This window comes from Thermobia domestica, chromosome 9, assembly GCF_964235325.1.
Source record: "Thermobia domestica chromosome 9, izTheDome1.hap1.1, whole genome shotgun sequence".
NCBI classification, from domain to species: Eukaryota; Metazoa; Arthropoda; class Insecta; order Zygentoma; family Lepismatidae; genus Thermobia; species Thermobia domestica.
The window spans coordinates 150,046,462-150,068,174 of record NC_137462.1 but is presented as its reverse complement, the minus strand read 5'-3'; the positions used below and the strand labels follow the sequence as shown (position 1 = coordinate 150,068,174).

General features: G+C 35.6%; 1 protein-coding gene across 4 annotated transcripts in view; it reads right to left on the bottom strand.

The window, feature by feature from the left end:
* LOC145695102 (heat shock protein 68-like) overlaps positions 1-21,713 on the bottom strand; it is a 124,869-nt gene that overhangs the window by 95,223 nt on the left and 7,933 nt on the right. For 2 of the 4 annotated variants that reach the window (XM_081772001.1, XM_081772002.1), the window contains exon 2: positions 10,918-13,358. The exons of the other annotated variants lie outside the window; for them this stretch is intronic. In XM_081772001.1, the coding sequence (XP_081628127.1) occupies positions 11,625-13,358 (1,734 nt within the window). In that variant the 3' untranslated portion in view covers positions 10,918-11,624. Of the gene's footprint in view, positions 1-10,917; positions 13,359-21,713 lie in introns of those variants that run through there. 4 annotated transcript variants of the gene reach the window in all.

Below are 21,713 nucleotides of genomic sequence, written 5' to 3'. Positions count from 1 at the left end.
GTGGAAGCACTTATGTATGTTCCAAGTGCGGGATTGAGGCTAACGATTGTAACCCTCTTGTATTTGGTAAAGCAGCATCATAATCGATCTGTGTGTCATGCTTTCTTTTGAGCCTATGGGTTTCTGCTTTATCTACATTACAACTCGTCATTTGTCTCTGATTTCTCTGATCTAATATGAGCTCCCACGGCGGTATTTAATTTGATTTATCACACTTACAGGTTAATCTATCGCAGCATTTGCAAGAGAAAATATCAAATAACTTGTGAGCACCGTTCTTAATTTTTTTTTAATTTGGCTCTTAATTGAGGTATCTTGTTTCTTAATGGGGTTAATGATCGTTTTGCATTTTGAGTTGTAATTCAAAATCATATCCTTAATTCGAAGGAAAGACAATACAGGAAGAGAGGCTCGCAACCATATCGTTTTTAGTTTATTTGAATTCAGCAATGTAAGCGCCGCCTTCGGAAAGCCAGTGTTGTGCATTTTGCATCCAGATGCGAAAAAGTGATATTCTCTTAAAGTTTGAGAGTTCTGAGCTGGGCTCAACATGAAGGTTTTTCGTGTGTTAATATGGTAGTTATGAAAGTTAGTTAAGCTCTTAATAGTTATTTGCGTATATTGAAACCATGTATTTCATGTTTTATGTATTAATAGTATTATCTGGTACAATGTTCTTATTACCTAAAATCATTTTATTTGAACAAAAAATTAAGCACTTTAGGGACACGGGGGCCCGGTTAAATATTGTTTTAAAATCAACATATTTGATATGGCTTCATTTCGTACCAATGCACAACTTTTGATAACTACTCAATCCTGAATATCTGAAAAAAAAAAATTTCGGCCCACCCTAGTGTGCATATACGTGATAATATTTCATTAAGTTAATAGGAACTACTACCTAGGTACATACAATTTAATTCACAACAATAACACAAAATACCAACCGATATAAAAATAGAATGTTTGTTACATATTTGGTACAGTAAATGGTGCGTTATCAAATCGCTCCTACAGAAGACACTATATGTGAAATAATTCGTCGAAACGTTATATGTTTGTCCCAAGGTACGAACGTATGCAATGGTGTTAAGAAGATGAAAACGCCAGCAATATAAGCCGTCAATACTTGAGTGTGTCGAGAAGATTATTATTATTATTATTATTATTATTATTATTATTATTATTATTATTATTATTATTATTATTATTATTATTATTACGAGGGTCATACCGAAAGTCGTGAGCAACATTTTTTTTTTCACAATCGTAATCTTTATTTGTAAGAGAAACCAAATATATCATCCCGATCTACAGACCTTTCTTTCACTTTTCCACATAGTCTCCGTTCTTCTGCACACATTTTCCTCATCGTTCTTGCGATAAAATTCCGTTCCAGCTGCCAGCAGACACTGACGCACTGATGCCGAATATCCTCCAGTGTCTCGTAGCGATGTCCTCGCATTTGTTCCTCCCAAAACCGAAAAGATAGTAGTCGAAAGGTGCCATGTTGGGACTATAGGGAGGATGTGGATGTGTTTCCCACCTAAATCTCCTGATCTGCTCCATAATGACACGTGCAATGTGCGAACGCGCACTAACCTATTGAAGTACGATGATCTTTCTAGGACGTTTATCACGTAAGGCACGACGGAGTTTCAAAAGTGTCTGGATGTAGCGGGCAGAATTTATGGCTTGTCCAGGCTCAAGAAAGTCAACCAGAATGCAACTCAACTTTCCCTATCGATAGCACTGCCTTCGCTTTCTTCTTTGGTGGCGAATTTAAGTGGTGTCATTTCATACTCTGTCGTTTTCTTTCAGGTCCATAATGATGGAACCAGCTTTCATCTCCAGTCACAATACTCGTCAAAAAGTCATCATCTTCCTGTCGAAATCTCTGGAGAAGGGTTTGGGCAATGGTTAGTCTATGACGTTTGTGATCCCCGGTTAATACATGTGGGACCGAACGGGTACAAATCTTCCGATAACCTAAGCTGGGGATCATTTCTTGCACCGCACTATGTCCAACACCAAGTTTTGCAGCGATTTCATTCACAGTGATACGCCTATCTCCCCTAATCAGCTTATCAATCCTTACCTTGTTGCGTTTCACCCACCTCCTAACACTGCTGGCACCCATGCACACATCTCCATAGGCACGCTGCAGTCTGCGGTGAATTTCAGAAGCAGATTGGTTCTCTTTAACAAGGAATTCAATCACAGCACGCTGTCGAAACGAAACATCGCTGCCCGCTATTTTGGAAATCCTGCCTGTGGTCTCGTACTAGCAACAAAGAGCGTCAACATCTGGAAAGAAAGAAAGAAAGGTCTGTAGATTGAGATGATATACTTGGTTCCACTTACAACTAAAGATCACGGTTGTGAAAACATGTTGCTCATGACTTTCAGTATGCTCCTCGTATTATTATTATTATTATTGGATTGATGGAAATCTGATATCGAGCTTTTAATAATTCAACAGTCTACGTATGGTTGCGAGTAGAAAAATTTACATACAGAATTTGCTTACTAACTGTTCTTGAAAGTTGTATTCTTTCCATCTCCATGAACTTCTTATGAATGTTTGAGTAACAGTTCAGTACTTACAGTATTAATTATACCACACATAAACAGAGAACATAAATCAAGCATCGTTTGTTAAGGTCTTTACTACGCTTCACATCATTTTCTTACCTTTTATGAATAACCGAGTAAGAATAAACATGATAATTTTCAAAAGTTTGACATTTGTTACCTCCAAATGATATATAAAATAGTTTTCAGAACTTTTTTCTTTAAAGCAGAACATAAATGTCCGATAATTATTACATCGTCACAAGTTGCGTCCCTAGTTTTCTGGCCTAGCACATTCAATAGTAATCTGCAAATACAGTACGGCGCAGTTCCTAAAAATGTTGATATTCTTTATTGACTTTAAATTATTGACTAGGTATACAATAATTGCAAATTTGGAGCGAAGCGATCGACCTTTATTGATTATTCGTAGAAATTTTTAGTGCATTGTGGAGCTTATTATCAAAACGTCTCTTGTCCACTTTTTTGAAAAATCAAGATATCAATATACACGGAATCATCGAATAATTATTTACATCTTTGCACTTTTATTTCTGGTCAAAACGTCCCAGAACGCAGACAAAAATGGATTTGAAATATACACTCTTATTCAAAACGTCTCTTGTCCACTGCAAAATGGCGGACACCTTACAGCAATAAAGTTTCGAAGCAAAACGTCCTATGTCCATTCCCACTTGAACACGATCCTTGCTGTTTTATTTCAAACTGTCTCTTGTCCATGGATTTTCCTCAGCAATTACTTGACACAAAAGTGCATTAATTCTTGCTTTCTAGAACATTTAATGGACATTTAAGTTCACAAACTAGTTGATTGCTACCTTTGGCTCAACCGAGATAATTGACAAAAGATTTGTGCGATAACTTTATATTTGATGGTGATTACATTGTTGAGGTCATATCAGCCATATTGTTCCACTTATTTCTTAGTAAAAATGGTGCTTGAAGTTTGAAAGCACTTAGAAAAGTTATTTGTCAGACGTCTGTGGAGTATTGCAGTTCATTTTCATAGATATGAGTAGTAATCAAGAAGAAGAAAGTAATTCCAGATTTTCATTATTTCGTATCAAATTGTCTCTTGTCCGATAGATTTGCTTTCAAAACGTCCCTTGTTCATTTCTTAGTTTCAAAATGTCTCTTGTCCAAATTAAATGCCTTTATTATTCATTACTTGTGTCTTGAATAATGGAATTTGTTTATAAAATAAGGCAATAATGGTTTCAAGAATTTCTACACCAAATCTTACAATATTTAATAACCTTTTAAAACAATTATTAGTTTTTTCGATTTGCCAAAATTTTTGTTGGATGGACAAGGGACGTTTTGATAATAATAAGTTCCACATTTATTGTTTTCGTGAACAAACATTACAAGCAAATAGTTGAATTTAGCATACCAGCGAAGAGCATTTGCTTTGAAAACTTGTGTTCGCAGACAAAACGATAAGGGGTTTCATCTTATTTCTAATGCTGACAATTCTATTTCCCATTCTTTACAATGAGAATTCGCACGCCAGATGCTTTTCGAAGGTTAAGTCTACGGTCACTATTCCTAAATAGTATATCCGATTGGGACACACAACTCCTTACGACACTCAGCGCGCGCTCTCGAATCACCATGTCAAATTTGATTAAGAACGGTTCAGAGATCTCGGAGGAAAAAAATTGAAATGAAATATTTCAGTTTTACGTTCCACGATTATGCCGGTTAGGCTAAAGGAGACGGTGATTATGAGAAATGAATGAAATGGTGGGATGAAGAAAGTGGAAGGAAACGGGAGAACCGCGAAAAAACCCACGAGCACGGTCTTTCTCCACCACAAAGTCCACACGGTGTGAGCTGGGATCGAACCAGGGACCCTAAGTACCGGAGGTGAACGCTCTACCACTGAGCCACCGCGCCCCCACATCTCGGAGAAGATCTGGACAAATGAACGCCTAAGTCGAGTAAAGAGGAGCTTCTTTCGGTACGTAGACTTCACTCCAATAAACAAACAAACAAAAAAAGAGAAAGAAAGAAAAGAAAAGAAAAGAAAAGAAAGAAAATGAGAGAAATAGAAAACGTTGTGAAGATCCTTAACACATGTTCAGGTTATTGCTTAACACGTTCAGCCCCTGTGTATCTATTTGATTCACAGTAAGGTTTCACAGGTGGACCACGTGTATCTATTTTCCTCACACATATTGGTTGTCTTCTAAGGCCTGTATATCTGCTAGAGCAGCGTTTTCCAACCTTTTTCAACTTGTGGCACACTTCAGGGTAACTTGAATTCTCGCGGCACATATTATTATTATTATTATTATTATTATTATTATTATTATTATTATTATTATTATTATTATTATTATTTGAAAATATAAAATACTGTAGTATTTTTTTTCTGATTACTGATATCCTTCTCACAGAGAAGAAGGTTCGATCACTGATTTTTACCCGTGGTAAATCATTATGCTTATTTTTCATTTTAATTTAAAAATAGAAAACAATTGCAATCAGATATAGGACTCAAGTTGTTAAAAATACACTTTCTTTTTCGAAAACTGTATCCAACCTTTCATTAAGAAGGAGGATCAATAAATAACGAACGAACAAACAAATCTTTTTTACTTTTAAAACACAAATGTAGTTAATTCGTATGCATGTTTACTTTGCCGGAAGCATTCAATAATATTTTAAAATTTCAAGTTAGGAAATAGTCTGCAACAATAAAGATGCAATAATGGTCATAACAATGATAACAAATACTTTTTTTCAAAATTAGAAATGTGCAGAAACATGTTCTACAGAAAATTAAAAATGTTCTACAGAAAAGTAACACAGTATGAAGCTTTGAATTTTAGATTCATTGTAGTAATATGAAATACAAATATACCTTTTTCTCTGTCTTGCAATTTGATTGCTATATAATTAATAATTTTGTTTCGATTTCCTTGCCGTACACCAGCGACCCATTCGCGGCACTACTGTGCCGCGGCACACCGGTTGGGAAACACTGTGCTAGAGTCATAGTTTTCATTTGACTAAATGGTTCAATTGGAAGCTGTGGTCCCTAGGAAAGGAAATATTGACTTCAGTCATGAACATTTCAACAGGTGGCAGCCCTTCATTGTTACACTTTCCGCGCCTTTATTGTTACGTACTGAAATGCCCAGAGTGAACTGTGTTTTGATCCTCAGGTAAACTTTACTCATCCAGGCCTGGGCCTGAATGTGTTAGCTATTTGCATTCCTTGTATGATCTCCTTAAAAAGTTTATCCTTATGATAACGTTTTTCATCTACCATTACAAGACCTAGAGGATGAGGTTATTATCTTTTCATTTGGTACAAAGGGAGGCAGGTCCGAGGATTTATTCTGTTTTATATTTCACAACAGATGGAATTTCCTGCCTCCTCCCTTAAACCAAAGGACAGGAATGATATTCAGCATATTTATCAATGCCAGAAATGCTGAAATTCGCAAGTACGGCTCTCACGCTCAATCAGCTTCAAGCTCAATAACTGAGATCTAAAGTTAGTGTAAGCAGATACCTAGCCCTGTAAGCGGATAACGGGCATGGGCACCAATGAAGTTATTGAGAGCTAACACAAGCTCCATTGAAGATAGTAAGCTTAAATCTTATGAGATTAATGAGCGCGAACCTGATTGAGAATAGCGACCCCAAGCTCGATCGATTTCGAGTCTGTCTAAATATTGAAGCTCAATTAAATTAGTGAGAGCGAGACCCATGGAGTGTAATAGGCTTAAATTCGCGTGGGCCTCGATTGGAAAATGGCCATCTTTGATCAATCTGCATTATTATTTCAGGGTTTCTACAGATATCTTAAGTTTTATTTACCCCGATTTTCCTTGGCTTTAACACACATTTTCTCTTTATTTTTCTTTTTTCTGTTGGCCTCCTCCTCCCCTTATAGCCGACCGCACCTCTCCTTTATCTTCTACATTGTTTTAATTCCACCTGCTTCGTGATCTATAAGAATATGCGTCCCCTTTCTGAATTGCTGCTTCCCCTCTCTCTCTCTCCTTCTACCTCAATTGTTGCCTTCTGTTCTTTGTACAGATTATACATTTTTCTTCACTCCTTATAGATTATTCCTGCTTCATTCAGAATTTTAAACATTTTGTTCCATTCTACATTATCAAATGCTTTTTCCAGGTTTATAAATGCTACGTAAATTGATTTTCTCACTCGAAATCTTTCTTCTAGCAATCCTCTCAATGCAAGCATTGCTTCCCTCCTGTTTTCTTTCTAAGTCCAAATTGATCATCTGTTAGTATTTCTTCTATCTTGGATTCCAATCTTATATAGATTATCTTTCTCAAGAATTTTGAAGCTTGCGTAAGCAAATTTTTCGTTTTGTGGTTCTCGAATTTATCAGAACCTACTGTTTTAGGTATTGCCATTATCCCGCTGGTCTGAAAATTTGTAGACACCTCATCTTCTTCATGTATGTTGCTAATTAATACAATCTGTCCTGAACTTCCTGTCTTCCATTTTTCTTCTTTTTTGACTATCTTCTTAAATTTCAACTCACTCTTCATAAAGATTAAATTGCGGTCAGTGTTCACGTCCGCTTCTAGGTAATTCTCAATTTGGTTTTTGCATCTTCCCTTAACGAGTATATAATCTATTTAGTACCTCTATAAATCTTCTGAAATCTTACGCTTATGTTTCTTGAACGAAGTATTTGCTAGCACTAACTTGTTCGTGCAAAATTCAGTCTTTCTCTCTTTCTCTCTCTCTCTTTTGTTGCGCTTTCGTAGTCCACATTTTCCTACTATTTTTCTTCTGCTCCTTCTACAATCGCATTGTGATCTCCTACAAAGTAAGATTTTCTTCTCCTTTTGCGTCTCTCATAACATTTCAACAGCTTCATAAAGATGCTCTACTTCATTATCGTGCGCTTTCGTTAGCATATACGAATTTAATAACACCTAAAATTTTAAATATGCTATTCTAAAATTTTAAAAATATTATATTCTAAATATGCATTTTGTACATAGTAGTAGCCTACTATAACCTATATTCAGTTTTTTTACTCACAAAATGTATTTGTTTATTTTTGCTGACCACATATATGCTTCCCTGACTTTCCTGACCAAATTGTGATTTCCCTGACTTTTCTCATCTGTAAAAAACCTGCACTTATTTTTTAAGGCTGACCACTAATCTTGACCTCATTTTCCACATTTTTCAAAATATTGCTTAAATCAAACAATAATAATTTAAAAAAAAAAAAGTTATACACTAAAATTTAATGTTTCTAGTGATGTAAGCAGCTCATAATTTACTAATGGTAATAAACTAAGTTACAGTAGAGAGTATATAGTTAATGAATGATTTATGTAAAGAACGAACTTATATTCGTAGAACTATAAAAAAATTGTTCACGTAAATCAATTTGTAGGATCTTCGTGATTGAGCGTAAAGTGCAGGTTTGTATAATGATAATAAAACTGACTTTATTAGTTGTGTGAAAATTTTCAAGAATCTCCTGTTTCTTGCCTATACAAATTTCAAACAAGCGAAAGATCTGCCCATATCGAAGATTATGAAGCCATCTATCACTGTAATAATTGATATATTGGTATAGCCAAGAGGAATATCAATACCAAAATTAAGGAAAATGTGAATTTTCTAACAATCAATATTAGGCTATATCTCATTCAGCCTCTGTTCTTATTTTTATGAGAGAAAAATATTTCAACAATCAGTTTTTCTTCCCGCTTTTTTCGTCCTTCTAGGGAAAAGAAATGTGGGAAGAACAAGGTTAGGAGTTGCAATTGTTATAAAGAGATAAATTCGATTTATTTCCTAACCTTTCCGAAATTGAAAAGAGAGCATCGTATCTCAGGGTACCCTCGTTTCATCCCACTCTCTTTTGGTGAAGGAAGGAGGAAAATCGTCCCCAAATATAATTTTTTTTATCTTTCTCAGCTCGCACCAAGTTAACTTGTTGGTGGACAAACACCGTGTGCATGGATATTCTCTGGGTTCTCCCGTTTCCACCTACTTTCTTCATTCCACCCTCTCCTTCATTTCTCATCATCACCGTCTCCTTTAGCCTAGCCGGCACAACCGTAAAACTTTAACATTTCATTTCCTTTTGTTCTTGCACGACACATTTATTTCACTCATATCAAGAAGGACATCTTTCTAAATTCGATTAGGAAAAAATAGGAGCGAAAAAGTTTATTTTTATTCTGGCCCTTCTTAATAGAGAATTAAAAAATGAGACAAAAAACTCCAGCATAAACGAACTCTCATATTGTACTTTTTTTTAGAGAGGAAGAAGAGGGAAGGAAAGAAAGAAAAATCGAAAAAAAATAATAAAACAAACATATTCAAAGGAAAGAAAAAATTGTTGTTGGAATGTGTTCGTATTTTGATTTTTTTTTTTTTTTCAAAGTCGTTTACGAAAATTGAGAAACTATTGCACAATATTGTTTCCTAATCGAATTTGAAAAGGGAAGAAGGGAAAGAAGGGTGGGATGGGAAAATGATCAAAGTGAAGAGAAGTTTTACCATTTTCCTTGTAAATTTTCTCGAAGGAACTGGAAGACGAAACCCTGTATTAAATTAGCGCTGCAGCAAAATCGAAAAAAATGAAAAAAAAAATCCGAAACAATGAGTGATTGGCCGACCTCGTTCGTCGCTGACATCAGACATTACGCGTGTTGACGAAATAGTGGAAACGGATCGACGTGGGATGGGAGATTATGGGGCATTCTCCTTACAGTTCAAACTTTGTCCCCAGTGATTACCATCTTTTTTGGTTCACTGAAGAAGTTTCTTGCAGGACAGAGGTTTACGAACAACACTGAAGCGTCGTTGGTTCGTTATCAGTCGGTCGCGCTCACGCAGCGAGCATCGAGAAACTTGCGATACGGTGCGACAAGTACCCCAACAGATGTGGTGATTATGTGTAAAAATGGGCAAAAAATAAGGAGAATATTGTGTATATGTTCTTTCTCGCTTATGGTTTATAATCTGGCAATAAATCAGTAGGCACAAAGGCTTTTCGATTCTCCCTCGTATGATCCGTATACCAAGGTTCCTTTTGAAAAAGGAAATGACGGAAATCTACTTCTGTATGAGGAAGAGATTCACATACATGGAAAACTAAAGTATTCCTAAAAACTATTCAAGGAAGAGGAAGATTTATTTGGGTTATCTCCAACTCAATAAAAATGTTTTCTCAATTAGGGAGAAAGAACACAGAACTATGATGTTAAACAATGCTGTTAAAGAGTAATAATACCAAATACTTCTCTGAGACATGCCATGATTTGGGGAGTACCCGATACAAAGAATCATTCAAATATAGAAGATAGTATTCTGTGTTGTCAGTACGATACCTAATGTCAAAGAATACGTACTTCCTGCTAAATTATACAGGGAAATTTTAGTACCAATTTTTGATTTAATAATATTTTGAAACAAATCGTAAAGTCGGAGTGGGACTGATAAGCGTCTTTATTAGAACTAAGAAATTAAAGAATACATAGCACAACTGGCTAAAAGTTGTGATAGGCGCAACTGAAATTCCATCAATAAAATTAATAACACGATGCGTTATCTAATATACAAGAGGATAGTGAAGGAAATATATTGAATGGAATGGTGCATATTTCATCATTATTTTAGACTAAGAGAAGAAAGATAGTTATTTCATTATTAATGAGCCATGTACAGCAGGATTAAAAATTTATCCAGGGTTTTCTTTAAGTCCCATTAGATAAAACGAAATATACACTAAAATAATAACCAACATTCCCCTATGTTCTTTCTCATGCTTAATAATTTTATTCTTATTCTCATAGTTATTAGTAATTCCAGTGTAAATACCATCGAATGATGAAGTTCCTTAAATAAATAAATATTTTCTGCTTCAGGCGAATCCCAGATCCATTTTAACTTCCAAAATCAATACTGGCTAACGTTAAGAGTAAATCAATTCGACTGACTTAACAGAAATACTGACTTCTTTTTCGACACAATCGTTTACTAATCTCTGAAATCCTTAGCTTACACATCTCATCACTTTACTTCATGCAAACTATTATTTCATTTGGCAAATGAATCATTAACTGATTATTTTCGTGAAAAGTCAATTTCAGAAGAGAAAAAAAATGATCGGTTAGAGCTCTTCGTTAACACGTTCAAATACTGATTAAAGAGTAGTGGATACTGTAAATAATTACGCTATAGTTGCTTTTTACTACATTTATTCACAACTTAAAAAAAAAAATCTAATACATAAATGCTTACATATGATTAAAACAAGAAGAAAGTAAAAAGTACATGCGAAACTGTCGTAAATCCTACATATGAAAACACAATACTACAAATAAAATATTAAATTATTCTTACCTTAAAAAAAAAAAAAAAAAAGTGTCGTCTTTGCTAATATACCATAAGTGGTGCAGTAAAATCCTCCAACTAATTGTACTTGTTTATTACGATATAACAATGAAAACTTTCATAATTGTAAGACATTTACTCGTAAATAACACTGTTAAACAACAAATACCAACCACTTTAAACATCACTTTAAACATTACTAATTGCTACTTAATGAACAAAATACTTCAGGAAACTACTACCTACTTAATACTAAAATTCATGAAACACCAGTCTTAAGTAACAATATTTACCAGTCTTACAAGATTCAGATCGAAGTACCATTGTACGTACTTAGTATATATATATATATATATTTGTGGCAGTGTCAATGTAGATTCATGCAGTCTTCTGAGATTTGTACATTTTTTTCAAAATATTATAAAATACAATTTCAAATACATAAACTTGAATGGCAAGAAAAGGTACAGCTGTTCAAGCGAAAAATTCTGAAAGTCAAGTATGGTCATTCTCAAGTTCTTAATTAATAGACTTAAATGCAAGAAATATTTCAATATAGTCACTTTCTCTTCTAATTCTACTGACAAGTCAAAATACACATATTTTGGACATGAAAATGTAAACAATGAAGAAACTGCTTCTAACATCAAAGTCTACGAATACATTTACTCTGAAGTCGGTACCAGGTAAAACAGGCAATTATCATCCAACTCCACACAATTATCGATTTGCTGGCCATCCTGCGATACTCTTGCCATTAATAGGCTGCATTCGCTTTGAAACTGAACCGATCGACGCTCGTATTCTTCCTTGTCGGCCAAAGAGTTGCAATCCAACCACTGAAGAACCTCATCACATTTTGCACGAAGTGCATCTTTCTCAGTGTCATTTATGATAGTACAACCATCATCTGTAGCTAATTTCACACTCAAAACATAGCTTTCAAATTGATTCCGTGCTGCAATGCGTTCCTTATGTTTCCCATCCTCCTCTCTGTATTTCTCTGCTTCTCCCAGCATTCGCTCTATCTCCTCTTTCGACAAACGACCCTTGTCAACACTTATCGTGATTCTATTCTCTGTTCCGGTGGCTGGCTCTCTGGCAGATACGTTCAGAATGCCATTTGCATCGAGATCAAAGGTTACTTCAATCTTAGGAACTCCCCGAGGTGCCGGTGGTATTCCTACCAGGTCAAATCTACACAGCAAATTGTTATCCCTTGTCATTATTCGTTCTCCTTCATAAATTTCGATGGTAACTCCTGGCTGGTAGTCAGAGCTCGTGGTAAAAATCTTTGTTAATTTGCAAGGGATAGTAGAATTTCTCCCGATAATTTTTGCCATAATTCCTCCTGTGCTTTCAATACCAAGAGATAACGGTGCAACATCGATCAACACAATATCTTGAATTTGACCGCTTTTATCTCCACTCAAAATAGCCGCTTGGATTGCTGCACCGTAAGCTACAGCCTCGTCTGGGTTGATGGACATATTCAAAGGCTTCCCGCAAAAATAATTTCGCAGCATATTTTGGATTTTTGGAATACGACTGGAGCCTCCTATTAATACTACATCATGAATAGAGAACATATCCATATAAGCATCTACGAGAGCCTTTTCTACTGGCTCCAGTGTAGCTCGGAAAAGATCCATGCACAGTTCTTCAAAACGTGCTCGCGTTATTTTGGTGTAAAAGTCAATTCCCTCAAAAAGTGCGTCTATTTCGATACTAGCCTCCGTAGTGCTTGATAAAGTACGTTTCGCTCGTTCACAGGATGTGCGCAAGCGCCTAAGGGCTCTCGAATTACCTCTAATGTCCTTCTTGAATTTTCTCTTAAATTCATCAATAAAATGGTCAACCAATCGGTTATCGAAGTCTTCTCCCCCGAGATGGGTATCACCAGCTGTAGCCTTTACCTTAAACAGAGAACCTCTATCAATGGTAAGTATGGATACATCAAATGTTCCTCCACCTAGATCAAATATTAGTACATTTCTTACACCATGAAGATTCTTGTCTAGACCATACGCAAGGGCAGCAGCAGTTGGTTCATTGATAACCCGAAGAATATTTAAACCTGCAATGGTACCTGCGTCCTTCGTAGCCTGTCTTTGCGAGTCGTTGAAATAGGCGGGAACTGTGATAACAGCATCGGTGACCTTACTTCCGAGATATACTTCCGCTGTTTCTCTCATTTTTGATAGAACCATGGAACTGATCTCTTCAGGATCGAATGTTCTCACTTTTCCCATGTATTCCACTTGAATCTTTGGCTTCCCACCCGCATTAACCACAGTGAAGGGCCAATACTCTAGGTCGTGCTGGACTTTGGGGTCATCGTAGCGACGTCCAATCATCCTTTTGGCATCAAATATTGTATTTTTCGGATTAAGAGCGCACTGGAATTACAAAAACAAAAATGAAAAGTTAATAATTGTATTATACATACATCGATAAGAAATGTACATGTATAAAAATAAACAGAAGGGTTTATTTCATAGCTTGAAGTTCATGAATGCACAAAGTAGACCTGATGACAGAAATATAACAGTATGGAAATCGTGAGGTTCCAGCTTCAAACTCTGACGACCATGCTGTAGTTTTCTTCTTCAGTTTCACCAGATGAATATCGCACAAGCTCATTTCTTCTCGCATATGGAAATCAACAGCAGCTCTTCGTTGCGCATTATCTGCTAAAGAGACTCAATATAGAGTAAAGTAATCTCAACATATTAGGGAGTTATACTTTTCTAACATACTTATGAACATGTGCTAAACTTTACCAGGTACATTTCATCACTAAGAGATTCGCGCTTCGCAGTAACTAAATGGCTTCAGACTTTGCAGAGAGTAGAACGCCTTACATAAATCTGATCGATGGTTCGAGTTCCACTTGAATAAAAGGTTCTGTCCTTTCGAAATTTCGTTGCAGCATCCACATAATTGATAGGGCTGCCATTATATTCAAACATTTAACTTAACATCGAGAAAATATTAAAAAAAAAAAAAAAAAAAAAAAAAAAGGAAATTAATTTACATGAACAAAATAGTACTTACCTAAAGGTTACTTGAGACTTGTATTCATAATCTTCATCAATTCATACAGAAATAAAAATACATATTTAACAATAAATTTCGATAAAAAATATTGTTCATCCCATAGTTATATTTCTTCTCTTACACTCCACAGTACTTTACTATTAAGCCCATCCCGCTAGTCCAGTGGCTAGTGCGAGTGCCTTTGGTGCGTAGGTCCCAAGAGTCGACTCCCGATGGAAGAGGATAGAAAGCTGAACGCATTACCATGGTTTGGATTTACCTTAAACTGTAGGTCCACATCTCATATAGCTTCAGTGCCGAAAGAGACGGTAAACTCCAACCCAACCAAGCTATTATTAGAGCAAAGATATTGTAAATAAACAGTATATACAATTTGAAGTATTCTAACGTTACTGGTATTTATCGTTATATACAACTACTAACAGTAGTTTTAAGTAGCTCCTTCGTAGCAAAAGTTTCTGCATACTTGCTTGTGGAGGATGCGGATTTGATTTTCATTGAGAGTAAACAAATGAAATTTCTAGCTTTACGTTCGATGATTATATTCGAGCAATCTAAAGGAGACTATGAAAGTTTATAAGTCTGAGAGCGACTCTTCGTATCAGGGGTAACTACTATATCACACTAACCCACTGTGCTCCAAACAATGGGCGTAAAGGGGACTTGGGTTACTTCTACGTCATATATACCTTCAATACTAGAACAGAAAGTTGAACTCGAAACGAATCATTTATTCTTCTATATACACAAATACATCGCTGTATCAATAGTATTTTTTTAACTATATATTAATCACTGATTGAATGGGGAATCAATGAAAAAAAAAAAACTTACAGACATTCTACACTTTAGTCAGTACGAGGGAGCTCTGCGAGCATTACAATGAAACCGATATATTTGAAGATCTTCAGTTTTGGACTTTTTAAATATGTATTGTAAGAAAGTATCAGTTCAGTACAAGGTTGAAAGGATCTTACGCAGTGGACTTCCGCTACCGAAAGTAAATGCACAAGTCTACATTACATATTAGTTAAATTCCGTAATCATCAACCATCCTGCGGTCGTAGCAAGTTCCCAGGCTATAACATTGCTAATTCATGTTCACGCCCGTTCTTGACATTTTTCTTCCATAACTAAGTACCTAATATTAACACTAGCTAGCTTAATATATTGTGCAATAATTCATATCGTTATTGAACATTTATCAATGTTTTTCAAATATCCCTCTTTTTCTTTATATATATAGTATATATACGTATGAAACGTCTGAATGCACATCTGTCTCAGCATTTATAACTTCTTAACTTCAATCTGCCATAGTGTATAAGCAAAAAGGTTTTCACACTACAATGTAAACGGAAGGGACTCCTTCAAGCAAAGGATAAAACTACACTGACTAAATCCTTTTAACCCCTGACAAAATGTGCAAGAACATACACACTAGATAGAAAAGAATTTACGTGATAAGAGTGATTGGTTGATTTGACATTTAGCATCATGTTCTGCACTGAGCCTATATGAGATGTGGACCTATAGCTTAACGTGGGATCGAAATCATCGGGTCATATTCGAAAATGACTGCTCGTTTCTACGGTTCTAGGTTAAAATTAGGTAATTGATCTATATGAAGTATGCCCTATTACCTTCTCGTCAATCGCACGATGTAACTTTTGGACAGAACCTTAAAGTAACGGCAAAGAAAACTTACGACATAAAAGAAAGTTAAGATATCACTAATTGCAGAAATCACCTCAATACTATCTACGCTAAATCTTTTTCAGCTAAATTATTTATTGGAAATTCGGGAATCATTAGGCTCTCGGTATCGAAAGATCGTGGAACAACTGCCTCCCATTTAAGATTCCCACCGTTCAAAGGGTCCATTTGAAAAAAGAACTTCCGTATTCCGAATGATACGATACGAACACGAATATGTAAATGAAACATAAAATAGGTTCATGACATCCAAAGAAATAAAGAAAACCTCTTAAATAAAACAAAAATGTGATCTGGGTCCATTTCAGTAAAATATATACTATTAGTGCTTCATAAACAGGACTTAAAATCTACTCTCCTGCTCGAGTATTTTTTTTACATTTGGTGAATAGAGACACAGTGGCTGCAAAATGGAGTGGCTAGTAGATTTCTTTTTAACTGGCTAGTACTTGCAAGCAAAATTTTTCAAGCCCTGTCCATAGATATATATTTCTTTAGGCTTTAATTGTGTTAGATATTGCACAATCTATTTAACTTGTGAAGCATGAAATGGACGCACTATCCCTATAAAATTTCCAAAAGAACTAAAAATAATTTTAGGTGCCACCAAAAAATATTTGTTGAGGTTTTTAATCTGAGGGGAGGGGAAATTTAATATTTTCTATGGGCTCCAACTCTATACTTTTCTACGGGGCCCAATTTATTGAGGTTTTTAATTCTGAGGGAGGGCAAATTTAATATTTTCTATGGGGCCTAACTCCGTATTTTTCTATACAACCCAAATACTAACGCTTGCTCTCTAGGAAAAGTTCCAAGTAACAGCGCTATTTAAAAGCTCAAAATCGAAATTGATAAGACCTCAAACATATAAAAAAAAATGTACGATTATTTACTGAATAAAGAATATTTCAATCTGATATAACATCATTATGCAATTAAAATGTACCAGAGAAACCATGAAAAAGTATGAAACAAGTATGATGTGAATAGTGTAAATGTGTATGATGATTAGTCAGGTTAATCAAATCTCATCATCTATGCAAGAAATTGAAAGGAAAATTCGGTACATTGAAAATTACTTCCCTTGTCCTGGCGTTTTTAAAAAGATAGCCAGCATGGCGCCATGTTGCAAACCCGAACCTCACGATTCTAAATCAAGTATAATACCACTGACAATATAAGCACTGTAAATGTCCATAATAACTCATTCAGTTTATATATTAATTTCAGTACAACCTTCTTAATTTCATAAGGCAATTATGAAAAAACTTGTAAACTCGAATTCTAACAGGACAAAAAGATAATCTAATTGTTAAAATTTTTCTACTCAATGCTTGTAAAAATGAAGCTGACAGAAAATGAGTCCATCTAAGGATTGACATTACATAGATCGGAGATGGTCATAATATCAGGTTAAAAGAAGTCTGATACGAATAATGTCCGGATGATGGATAATATCCAAATAATGTACAGCACCGGGTGTTTCAAAACAACATCGACAACGTTTGGGAGGTGATTTCTGATACCAAGATACGACAAAAAGTATAGACCAACCTGGGTGCACAAATGTTTCCCCTCGGAGTTATAGGCTACCGAAAACATGAAAGTTTCAGAATCCTGTGGTAATTCCGCAACAATTTTTCTAAAGGTAGTTGGTGAGTACTTCAGTTTATATGCCCGTAGCCAAACTCCCTCTATAAAAGTGTTGCGTGAGTACCTTAGGATTCTGAAACATGTATTTTTGGATAGCGCACATATTAGTTTCTAAGTGAAGTCTTGACCCGACTACGGTAGGTCCCATTATTTTGAAGTAATTCATTTTTTCATGACCTTTAAAGTTCATTTTTTCATGTTTTTGGCATCCTGTAACTCCGAAAGGAAGCATTTGTGCACCCAACTTGGTCTATACTTTTTGTCTTATCATGGTGTCAGGAATCACATCCCAAACGTTGTCGTTGTTGTTTTCAAACAGCCTGTATATTGGATTATTATGGATAAGGAATAAAATCATTTCAATGATAATATTGCAAAAAATGTAAAATGACGGGAATAAAAATCATAAACTACAAAAAACTTTTTTTTTTAATAACAAGCAACATGAATTTATTGTTTTCACACGATTATTGTTCGAAAAAATGTTTCAAGATAAGATTATAGTGATATTACATCGAATTTCAAGTCAATAAGTTTCCAGTATTTGTATAACTTAAGGAAGCCTAGGAAAGATCGCTTCCTTAGGTTACGCGAATCTTACTTGCAAGTAAGGTCAGCATACGACAAAAGAAAAAAACTCGCAAAAATAATTAAATAATTTATATTACTCGATAAATCTATTTAATGGCATAGCGAGAAAATCTAATTTATACAACCAAACTGTTACATTAACGATTACGTAGATGTTGCCTCCTGCCTTGCGCATATCTTTGGAAATTGAACATTACGTTGATATTAACAAATACGTATATATCAATATATAAATATATAGGTCTATTTATATCAAGCTGAAGCAGTCGTCTGTATCCTCCCTCCCCAAAAAAGAGAACGTTTTCCGAATTTCCTAAAAACCTGCTCGAACCATATGTGGAGCTATGTGGGCATTGCCCCCAAACTTTTTGACAAAAAATAAAAATGCCACCTATAAGATCCTTCAATTCTCATTTGTATTCACCGTGGTCCCCCAGTAGACAATTCCTAACTCCGCCCATAGCTCGAATATCTGCTAGTCTTACAAAAAGAGAGCATGTCCGGGTATAAGAGAACATCTGATAGTCCTACTTGGATTTAGATATGCAATGTACTGGATGCTGAAACAAATAGATTATCTCGATGACAAAGTACAAAATACAATAAAACACACTCTCTCTTGTGGATCGAGACATCAAGATAACGAAATCAAAAATCAGAAAGAAACTTCGAGATCCACATGTTTCAAATATCTTATGTGTTTATTTATTTACATATTTGTTAGCAAAATGCAGAAGAAAATAATATATTGCTAAAATTTTCATTAGCACTCTTGCAAAATTTTCTTTTTTAAAAACAAAGCGCCTTCATGCCAACACGTTCGTAGTACCTTGTTCGATAAGCGGTGGAACCCAATCAGTTTTTCTTACCCCATTCCAAGAAAGATTCCAGTCTCATGTAGACAGATATTGAAACGGGACGTCAAACCCGGATAGTTAAACAATCAACCGTGTAACTGCAGAATTATGAACCGATAAGATATTGTAAAAAATATTTAATCTAACAAACATAAAACCAAAGTGTCTTTGTTGGACAAAAGCATCCTTTATGTGAAAGATAAATGCGCAATAATAAATAAATATGCGTCTTTACTTGCAAGATTATTATTACAGCGATTAAAACTCAATTTAAAGATACAATGTCTGTAGGTTTAAATATATATATATATATATATATATATATATATATATATATATATATATATTAAATATTTGAATGAAAAACAATATAAAATATAATTGCGAATTTCAAATAATGACAGAAATAAAACAATTTGCTACTTCTACGGATGAGAATAGCCTTGGGATAATGAATCCTGAAGATACTAATATTTGTCACGTCATTCCATTGTTAGGATATCCAAAATCCAGACAAGCAGAATTCCGTATATAGATTATATAAACACTTCACGGACAAGGAAAATTAAAGCAGATCATGGGCAGTAAATGAAAACGGAAATTCGCCAATATTTTCCTTGTTTACAACGCCGTTTTTTATACATAGGATGTATACTTGTAATTATAAAGGTAACCAAGAAAATTCTGTCCATTTTTCACCCATCATCTTCACACATCGATATGTCTGTCACCTAAGTGCCCACCAGTATCGACGACTTCCTGTCAACGTTCTGGAAGCCCATGGATTCCATCGCGGTAGAATTTCGTGGGCCGTGAAGCGAAAAAGGTATCAAGTGCATTTGCACCTCTACTAGGGATTTGAACAGGCGACCTCTAAGGTGATTGCCCAAGGAATGGAACAGGTGATAATCAGACGGTGCAACGTCCGGGGAGTATGGTGGATGCAACAGTGTTTCCCATCCAAGGCGTAGAATGGTGTCCCGGGTCACCCTAGCTACGTAGGCCTTAGCGTTGTTCTGTAACAGGAAAACCCCTATGCGACTCAGGAGTGCTGACTCCAGAGCTTTGAGTTTTTCTTGAACACGGCTCAACTGCTGACAGTACACAGTTGCATTGATGTTATGACCAGCTGGTAGCAGTTTCTGATGTACGATGCCGTGAGCAGCCCACCAAACACGCAGGAGGACCTTCTGGCGCAGTGCTGGTTTTGGTTGTTTTGGAACAGGTTCATGAGATGCTAACCAATGATGACATGGAGCCTAGTACAGGATCCACTTCTCATCACATGTCAACACTTTGTCCTTCCTCAGACGAGACAGCAAAGAAACACAGGTGTCTGCTCGCGTTGACTTCTAGCCCGGAGTCCAATCATGTGGGTGGGTTCCATTGACCCAACTTGTAGTGCTTCCCAAGTTATGGAGGTGCTATCAAATGGTTTCTCCACTCACACTGAATTGTAGTCCCAGTTCTTCACATGTCTGGCCACTGTTCGCCTCAATTGCTGCCTGAAGATCTTCATTTTGTACATGTATTAGTCTTCCGACACGTGGTGCGTCTTCGAGTGTTTAGTCACCGTAAATGGGTATATATTGGCACTGGAACCCATAACTGCCCGAATTATTTTTTTCCTGATTTTATAATATTTTCAGTTACGTTTGTTCCGAATGATCGCAGTAAATGTGAAAATAACGAAATTTTTGTTCTTATTGTTGTAATGTGTTCACTGTGAGCCGTGTCACAAAATTTCCCAGGCATAAAAAGTTATCCCTATTTGCGTGTCCATATGGACACGCTGGGAAGTTATGGGTTAAAGGTAACTTTGGCCCAAAAAAAGAGAAAGATTTGATTTTTTCTACATGGTTATTATGGTTTCTATCAATAAGAAAAGTTGTGAATGGAAATATTACAACATTGAGAACACATGAATATTGGCGCTAGGGATTTGTTTCCGGAACGTGGGAAGCAAAATGCTGGCAATTGTTAGCAAGTAAACATTTTTCATATTTCAAGTTCCACAACTTTTGTTTATTGCATTAAAGTGACACATCCTGAATGTACAAGTAAGTAGAATATGAAAACATGTTCATTAACGAATATTGACCCGCCGTAGCACGCGCCGCGGAGTCACACTCCGCAGATAGAGAAATTTTAGTTTTCTTAGAACTGTTAAAGGAGTTTGTGCTGTAAAATATATGTGGGTAATTGTCAAAAACATTGCAAAGAAAATATTAAACAATTTAATATCGCTTCAAAACAAAATACACATTAAAATAAGATAAATAAATATTGCGGAGTGAGACTCCGCGCTCGTGCGTTGATATTACAATTGATCACGTGGGCTATGGAGGGTTAATAAGCTAACACCTTATTTGTTCAATTACGCACAAACTATTAAGCGTTTAATGCGTGGGATAACATTGGCCCAAATTTTCTGTATTGGTAATGGCTCAATATCAAAGATGAAATGGTGTACAAATGGTGCGATGTAATAAACAAGATTAACCCCAACTCCGCGCACTAGCTTTCTAAAAGATGATATTATACAGCGCCTGAATTGCAAGAATTTTCTTCCTAAAACTGAGCAGTGTGGTACCGGTAAAGTATTCCACCGCAATGAAGAATATGGTGCTCTTATTTTCGGATGTTAAGTATTCATCCACTTACAGAGAGCAGGGTTTGCCCAACTTGGCCCAGCCCGAAAAAAGAGAAAAAGTTTTTCTTTCCGGTTGGACCCACCTGGGTTTTGGAGCTTTTTGTTAGTATATTATTGGTACAACTAAGGTGATCACATCGAAAGTAATTTTACCAGATTTTGGACTTTTCTTGGGCGAATTAGATGCTTTTACATTAAGGTATACTTCAACATTCAAGATATCT